At 37.7% G+C, this 8,517-nt stretch overlaps 1 protein-coding gene across 4 annotated transcripts; it reads left to right on the top strand.

Moving 5' to 3' along the window:
- Positions 1–505: 505 nt before the first annotated feature.
- LOC111410221 (potassium transporter 11-like) lies at positions 506–7,916 on the top strand. 4 transcript variants are annotated; one of them, XM_023040485.1, is made up of 9 exons: positions 506–1,140; positions 1,628–1,853; positions 2,654–2,899; positions 4,054–4,104; positions 4,217–4,477; positions 4,631–4,798; positions 5,232–5,486; positions 6,466–6,559; positions 6,884–7,916. In XM_023040485.1, the coding sequence occupies exons 1-9, from the start codon at positions 1,015–1,017 to the stop codon at positions 7,830–7,832; spliced, it is 2,376 nt and encodes a 791-aa protein (XP_022896253.1). In that variant the 5' UTR covers positions 506–1,014; the 3' UTR covers positions 7,833–7,916. The 4 variants fall into 4 exon arrangements, with proteins under 4 accessions (XP_022896253.1, XP_022896270.1, XP_022896245.1 ...); XM_023040477.1 differs by having other exon boundaries at positions 507–1,140; positions 6,466–6,617; positions 6,942–7,916; XM_023040494.1 differs by having other exon boundaries at positions 1,010–1,140; positions 1,628–1,707; positions 6,466–6,617; positions 6,942–7,916.
- Positions 7,917–8,517: the final 601 nt, after the last annotated feature.

Genomic DNA, 8,517 nt, shown 5'->3' with positions numbered 1-8,517 from the left:
AGGTTTGAGACTATGGTTGTAAAAATGAAAAGTTTGAATATACTATGCAACTAATTGAAAAGTTTGGGACACCAGCCGCAATTCTCCCTATAAATAACACCAAAGTTGTCATTTTATTAAAGAATTAATCTATTTGTACATGGAGGTTTACACTCCAGTTGGCACGATCTCACCCGACCTCTCACATGGAAGAGGTTGGGGTCCACACCCAAATGTGTGAGGCCGACCTCCCCATGTGAGAGGAGAGGTGGACCCGTGTCAACCGAAATGTAAAGTTTCATGTACGAGTAGTACAACCCTTTATTAAAATACTAATTTGAGCAATCCTGCATTGAAAGTTATACTTATCATTGGAAGATAAGAATCAATAGGGACCTCACCAATCACCATCACTAAATTTAACTGTTAATAATAAGTTATTATGAAAAGAATAATCAAATTAAAAATGCAAAAAGTAAGTTAAATTATTTATTAAAAAATTCCATTATTGCGTTTACCAATCCTTAGATTCAACAAACGTGTACATGAAATAAAAGATCGATTGCAACCTCTCTAGAGTGCTATTTGTTTAGTATTTTTAGATCTTCCCTGTGGCTGCTGCTAGAAGAGAGAAGAGAATAGAGAGATGAAGAGCTGAACACTTGCATGCAATTGTGAAAGAAAAAGATGCAAACTTTCTCTCTCTGTGTGCTTCTCTCTCAAACTTAGCACCAGTTCAAAATATTGTGTTCAGAGAGCAAGCGAGAAACTCAGAAAGAAAAAGGGGTTTTAGTTTTATAGGGATTAAAAATCTAATCTTTTATGTACATATACTGAACTCTTGAACTTTTGTATTTCCAATTCTGGTTCTTGAATATCGAACAAGTTAGGTTGAGTAAATCATTGTGTGGGATTGAGTTGGGTTTTCAGTGTGGAAAATTGAGTTGTAGACACGTTGAACTTTTGGAGGTGGATTATGTATCAAGATTTGGATCTGAATCAATTGAATAAGCTATTCTGAAAAAAGAAGAGAAAATGGAATCTGGGTTGGAAATCGATGATGGCAATGAAACTAAGGGAGGCATGTGGGTTTTGGACCAGAAGCTTGATCAGCCTATGGAGGAGGAGGCTGGAAGTCTTAGAAACGTGTATAGAGAAAAGGTACTTATTGATTATAAGTACTTTCAGAAGCTAAAAGCGTTTTTGCTCTTTTTAATTATTGCCTTCCCTTCAATGGAAAATTGTTAATTCATGATGATTCTGCAATAACCCCACTGGATTTACATAAACTTTAGCTAGTTTTTACAAGTCACATTTAATTGTATTTAATTCACGATGTAGAATCATATATAGAAAGGGAAAATTTTTTGCTTGATTGAATTTGTTCCATTGTGACTGCTAGATACAGAATAAAATAAATATTCACTAGCAGAAGTCAATTTTTATTTTCTACTTTTCTTCAGGTTGAAAAATTCGAGCAGTATACCCATTGACTGCTTATCATAGTGTTTCTAATATTTTCACTGCACTATTTGATACTCTTTTGGTATCCGTATGTGCTTTAGTCCTAGAGTGAGGCAGAAGCTAATGAGGCAATCTTATTGAGGATCTCGATGTAATGTTTCATAGTTTGATTTTGTTAATGCAGAAATTCTCGTCTATATTTCTGTTGCGGCTTGCATTCCAGAGTCTGGGAGTAGTGTATGGAGACTTGGGAACATCTCCATTGTACGTATTCTACAATACTTTTCCCAATGGGATAGATGATACAGAGGATATTATTGGTGCTCTTTCATTGATTATCTATTCGCTTACGCTAATACCTCTCCTCAAGTACGTTTTCATAGTGTGTAGAGCAAATGACAGTGGTCAAGGTAAGCTGATGTCATGCTACAAAATGTTGTGATTATTTATGCATATTTCAATTTAAGCAGGTTATGAGATTGTTACTTCCGACATATCATCATTGGAATCTTTTGCGAACCTCCAGTTATAGTTACTTTTTTGGATCGTCTATCATTGATGAATTGTTGGAAGATTCTTGTCAGATTTTTTTCTTAAAGAATTAAATTAGAACACAAGTCTTGTAATCTGCAAATATGTCCTATGATGGAATGTTTTCCAGGAACCATCTGTCCATGTTGATTTGGGGGGACTTGAGAGAAGATATGTCATAACAAAGGAATGCCAGGAGGCTAATAAATTAGTGGAAATTGGGGATGCATCATTTCATTAACATTATAATCACATTTATTATCCTTACCTTTCAAAGATACGGTACTAAAAGGGAAACACCGGCATGTTCTAAGCAATATATTCATCCTACAAATTTTGGTATTGGTCATATGACTCGGTTGAGTATAAAATTGTGAGAAGCTGTTAAGCTGGTTCAGTTAGCCATTCTGAATGACTTAAAAATAAATCGGGGGTTTAATTGTCTTCCTTAAAAACTAGAAGTCAGGGGGTTAATATTCTTCAGTAAGAGTACCCTGAAAATGATGACAATGTATGTTGAGATAAATTGGAGAGTAATTGAAAAGTCAAAGAAACTGAGTTTGGATTAGTTTGACTGAGAGTTCTAATTATTATTCCAAATTTCACTCGTTTTTGTCTCTGGGTGTGCATATAGAAAGATGAAAAAGAAAACAAAATTGACACTTTGGACATTATTCAGGGGGCACCTTTGCACTTTATTCATTACTTTGTCGACATGCCAAAGCCAAAACAATCCCCAACCAACACCGTACAGATGAGGAGTTGACAACTTACAGCCGTAGCACATTCCATGAGCTTTCATTTGCGGCTAAAACCAAGAGATGGCTGGAGGCGAATACATTTAGAAAGAATGCCCTTCTTATACTAGTACTTGTTGGCACTTGCATGGTTGTTGGGGATGGAATTCTCACTCCTGCTATATCAGGTAATTTATGTCTTTCACCTATTGTTTCCTTTAGTCATGCTTGTACATTTTCATGTTAATTTTCCAGCTGACTTGTATTGCACGGAAACATGTATGCCTTCATTGGAGGCAGTCCTGTGTATGTAGTTGGAGATTGTAGTTTACGAGATGCTTCTTACTTCAGATTGAAGGCAATATGTAAACAATGCCACATTTTCTTTTCTCATTGATGCATGTGGCAATAGATGAAATTTGTTTACAGGTCTTCCCTTCAAAAAGGAACCAAAGAGAACTGATAAATTTTGTCCATTTTCTCCAACGATGGCAACAGATGCCAATATCTCAAGCGATTGCAAAAAGCTAACACTAATTTCTGATTTTGGATCTATTTATAGGATTCAAGCTTTGTGGTCCCAGCAGCATAAATTGAATACACCAGAATCTTTAGTTTCTAATTTGGACGACAAACTAATTTGAAATCACAACACATGTTGCCAACATGTCTGAAACTTTTTGGGTTCTTTAGCACAAGATGATAGTCTTTTTCAGCAATTGGAATTTTGACTAGCAATTGGAATTTTGACTGTAGGTTATCAACCACCATCAATTTAGTTGTTCTTGTAACGCTGGATGCTCAGATCAGGTTAAAATGAGCATATTTGTATAGGTCTTGATATGAGTGAAAAAAGGGGGCTGTTCATGTGGTAGTTTGCTGCCACCCTCCACCCCCAGCAATTGGGATTTTGATTGTTCATTGCTTGCTTATTGACATAAAAGTAAAATTCCTAAGAGGAAGTTTGAGTCATGCCACATTAATATTTTAATTGGAAGCTTTGTAAATATTTCATTGTAATAAATGCATATGTGACTGGGCACAAGCTGATGCATGATTTTAGAGCCCACAGTGGGGATCACAAAGTAGTAGTAGTGTGAATAGAATGATGCATAATTTACCCAGTTCTCTTGCTCATCTATGGCTTAAGTAATCCATGTATCCAAAATCAAATTCATTACATCCTTATACTCTGGAAATCAAGTGATATAGAATTGGAGTGATTTTCCGGGCTGGCTTAGTTTTGTTTCCCTGTTTCCTAGTGAATGAGTTATTGTAGTAGTCTGATGTTTCAATCGTCCTTATTCATTGCTATGTAATTTTACCCAAAATTTTTCCTCAGTTCTCTCAGCTTCTGGTGGGATTAAGTTGGACCATCCGAAGATGAGTAATGGTACTTATCTACTCCTATAACTAATAATGCCTATATTTCTTTCTGGAATAGTCACCATTCTAATTGTTTGTGATCTTTCAATGCAAGACTAAGTTTGTATCATTTGCTGCAGATGTTGTTGTAATTGTTGCTGTAGTCATATTAGTAGGTTTATTTAGTATGCAACACTATGGTACGGATAAAGTTGGTTGGCTGTTTGCACCGATTGTGCTGCTTTGGTTTCTCTTAATTGGAGGTATTGGCATCTTCAACATATGCAAATATGATAGTTCTGTTCTGAAAGCCTTTTCACCTGTTTATATATATCGATACTTCAAAAGAGGAGGAAAAGCTGGTTGGACCTCTCTCGGAGGAATCATGCTCAGTATCACAGGTCTCTCTCTCTCTCCCCCTCCCCCCACACCCCCAAAACCCCCCTCCTCGACTTGTGTCTTCTGAAGGGGTTCCTGAAACTCTTCAGTAAATTTTTAAATCACCCGGAAGCAAGTATTATCAGATTCTGATTACTTCTCACTAATATTTACAGGGATAGAAGCGCTTTTTGCTGATCTTGCTCACTTTCCTGTTTCGGCTGTACAGCTAGCTTTCACAGTAGTTGTGTTTCCTTGCCTTCTTTTAGCCTATTCTGGACAAGCAGCCTACCTCACGCAAAATAAGGATCATGTCATTGATGCATTTTATCGTTCTATACCAGGTTTGCCTGAGCCCCCAATTTTTTTATTTCTAGCAAGCCTAAAAATTGCTTTGTGATCAGTTTTGAGTTCTAATATGGATTTTTATCAAGACTTGAGGTTTACCGGGAAGCATTATGTGTGGTTTTGGCAAATATTTAAGGTTAGACAGTCTTTCTGAATCAACCAATAGTGCTGCAAATTGAAATGGAGCATTTTTACATTTGATTGATCCTTTTTCCGTGGTGGAAATAATCAAACTATGGGAAATCTCAAATCTCAATCTAAATGTTTCCAATAATCTTTCTTAAGTGTTGACAGTTGAGTACTAAATCTTGATTTAAAAGCTTCCTTCATCAACACCATACGGTTCTTGCTGATCAATATTATCTAGTTGAAGATGCCAAGACCACCACATTGTTGCAACTCTGATAGAAATAAGCTTTTAATTTGCAGATGGCATATACTGGCCAATGTTCATTATTGCAACACTAGCTGCTGTTGTGGCTAGCCAGGCCACCATATCAGCTACTTTTTCAATAATCAAGCAGGCCCTTGCACTTGGCTGTTTTCCGAGAGTCAAAGTTGTACATACATCAAAGAAGTTCCTCGGACAGATATATATTCCCGATATGAATTGGATCCTTATGATTCTTTGCATCACAGTCACTGCTGGATTCAGAAATCAAAGCCAAATTGGCAATGCTTATGGTAAGTTTTCCAGTTTTAAGCCTTCAGTATCTGGTATTGTTTTTGGTTTTAAGAGCTTTCCCCTAGGATCCTACTATTATTAAGGAGCTTTTCTTGAAATTACTTTCACACTGTGTCTTCACATACGAATGCTATTTCCCCCCTGAAAACTGAGGTTCTTCTAGCTCAGCATTGTTTGAATCTCGTTTGAAGCAGCAACAGTTACCACAAGGTTGTCCTGTATTGCATCCAGCAAGTTGCCTAGCCTGTTGACCTCCAAATCTGCTCGACTTAGCTGTCAACAGGTTCCTTGCCACCTTTCTGTCCACCCTGTTACCTGCATACTAGGACAGAATGCTAGGCCGACATACCAAGGGGTGGTCCGCTGACTGTTTGCACTCCGACAGCCAAATCAAATGCTAGAATATCGGGTTTGAGAGAAATAAGAAGACAATTATGGCTTGGGTTTTGATATTGCATACCTTATAATGGGAAAGAAATACGTACATGTAGAGAAAATATGGACTGTTTGGTGAGGGTGGGGGTAGGTTAGATGTCACCACCACCTCAGTTTTCTATCCTTGTTTGAGCCCATCTTTTGATAAAAATGAATTTTTGAATAGGATATTAAATGTATGGTTAAAAAATAAGAAAAAGTTTTGGATTTACGTGTAATATTATTTTATTGAAAAATGTGTGGTTGAAATGATGTCAAAACACTATTTAAGAATGTATTTTTTTAAAAGAATGGGGCTCAAACAGGGGCTAGTGTCTTTTAGGTGTCTCTATCATGTCACAATTTGTCGACACTGGTAGTTTATGTTTGATTAGGACTATGCCATGGTTAGTTCAGCATATCCATTATAACTACGAGTCTGATCGGGTCAGAGGCTCAAAGATGAATGCAAAGCCAAAAGTTGTGGGCCCATGTCTTGCCACGTGTGTCATATAAATATTGGTTAATATAGCTAATTGAAAATGCCCTCTCACACGACAACAGGTACCGCAGTTGTGAAAGTCATGCTCGTGACCACCCTTCTCATGACGTTAATAATGTTACTCGTTTGGCATTGTCATTGGATTCTTGTCCTGATTTTCACTGGCTTATCGCTGGCGGTGGAGTGTGCATACTTCTCAGCAGTGCTGTTCAAGGATTAGGACTATGCCATGGTTAGTTCAGCATATCCATTATAACTACGAGTCAGATCGGGTCAGAGGCTCAAAGATTGCAAAGCCAAAGGTTGTGGGCCCATGTATTGCCACGTGTGTCATATAAATATTGGTTAATATAGCTAATTGAAAATGCCCTCTCACACGACAACAGGTACCGCAGTTGTGAAAGTCATGCTCGTGACCACCCTTCTCATGACGTTAATAATGTTACTCGTTTGGCATTGTCATTGGATTCTTGTCCTGATTTTCACTGGCTTATCGCTGGCGGTGGAGTGTGCATACTTCTCAGCAGTGCTGTTCAAGGTCGATCAAGGTGGTTGGGTTCCCCTTGTGATTGCTGCTGCCTTTCTTGTCATCATGTATGTCTGGCACTACGGTACAGTCAAGAGATACGAATTCGAGATGCATAGTAAAGTCTCCATGGCTTGGATTCTAGGGCTAGGTCCCAGCTTAGGGCTGGTCCGAGTGCCAGGGATAGGACTCGTGTACACGGAGCTAGCAAGTGGGGTACCGCATATTTTTTCACACTTCATCACAAACCTACCGGCTATACATTCAGTTGTAGTCTTTGTGTGTGTGAAGTACCTTCCAGTGTACACCGTTTCCGAAGAAGAGAGGTTTCTTGTGAAACGAATAGGCCCAAAGAACTTTCACATGTTCCGTTGTGTTGCAAGGTATGGTTACAAAGACCTTCACAAAAAAGACGATGAGTTTGAAAAAAAGATCCTCGAAAATCTCTTCACTTTTGTTCGGCTGGAAGCTATGATGGAAGGGTGTTCTGATTCAGAAGAGTACAGCTTATATGGACAGCGAACGCAGCGGTCAAGAGACTTCTTGCTGAAAGATAATGCTCACACTTCTTCCTCTGATATTGACCTCACAATCTCAACAGTGGACTCAATCGTGCCTGCAAAATCTCCACTGCATGCTAACAACACGATCCCATCATCAGGGCGAGAAAGCAGCCAAACAGAAGTCGATGAGTTGGAGTTTTTAAGCAGTTGCAGAGATACCGGAGTGGTGCATATACTTGGGAACACAGTGATTAGGGCAAGGAGAGATTCTGGGATTCATAAGAAAATTGCCATTGATTATATATATGCATTTCTTAGAAAGATATGCAGGGAAAACAGTGTAATTTTTAATGTTCCACATGAAAGCCTTTTAAATGTGGGACAGATTTTCTCCGTGTGAAATTTTTGACAAGGGATTTATAAGATTGGTATTTTTGTCATCTCAATGAAGATCAAAAAATTTGATGTGTAATATTCACACACACACACACACATTTTCCCTTCTAGATAATCTGTCAATTGTTCCAGTTGCAACTAGAAAGATTTTCTCCGGATGACGAGTTTTACTAGCATCTTTTGGTCCTTTCGGGCAGCTTTTACAGGCTTATTCCTTATTATATCGATTATACTACATGAAAAAAAGGAAAACATAGATGCATTAAGTTGATATTCTGTATAGATGTTTAATGTTGTTCCTGTACATCAGGGCCGGTCCATTTGCCGTGCCTCAGGCCCAAAATCACGAAGGGCCTATTTTGGCCAAAAGAATATTTTATTTTTTTTTTCAAAATATTAAAAGAAGGAAAAGGTAAAGGAAAATAATTTTTTCATTAATTATGAGATGATTGAGATATTTGTTTGTTGTTTTAATCTTAAGTTGTAAGTTAACAATATATTGCATAATATATCGTTAAATTTTACATTTATGTTGATTTTAGGAGCCTAATTTTTGAACTTCGTCTCGGACCCCGACAATCATAGGACCAGCCCTATTGTACATATCAGATGTTGATGTTTCTATTGAAATAAACATTTTATCTTGCATCCGTATTTTTTTTTTTTTTGGGGGTGGGGGGGGGGGGGGA

Source organism: Olea europaea, chromosome 2, assembly GCF_002742605.1.
Source record: "Olea europaea var. sylvestris chromosome 2, O_europaea_v1, whole genome shotgun sequence".
NCBI classification, from domain to species: Eukaryota; Viridiplantae; Streptophyta; class Magnoliopsida; order Lamiales; family Oleaceae; genus Olea; species Olea europaea.
The sequence above is the reverse complement of the archived record's forward strand: the minus strand, read 5'-3'. Positions and strand labels throughout refer to the sequence as shown.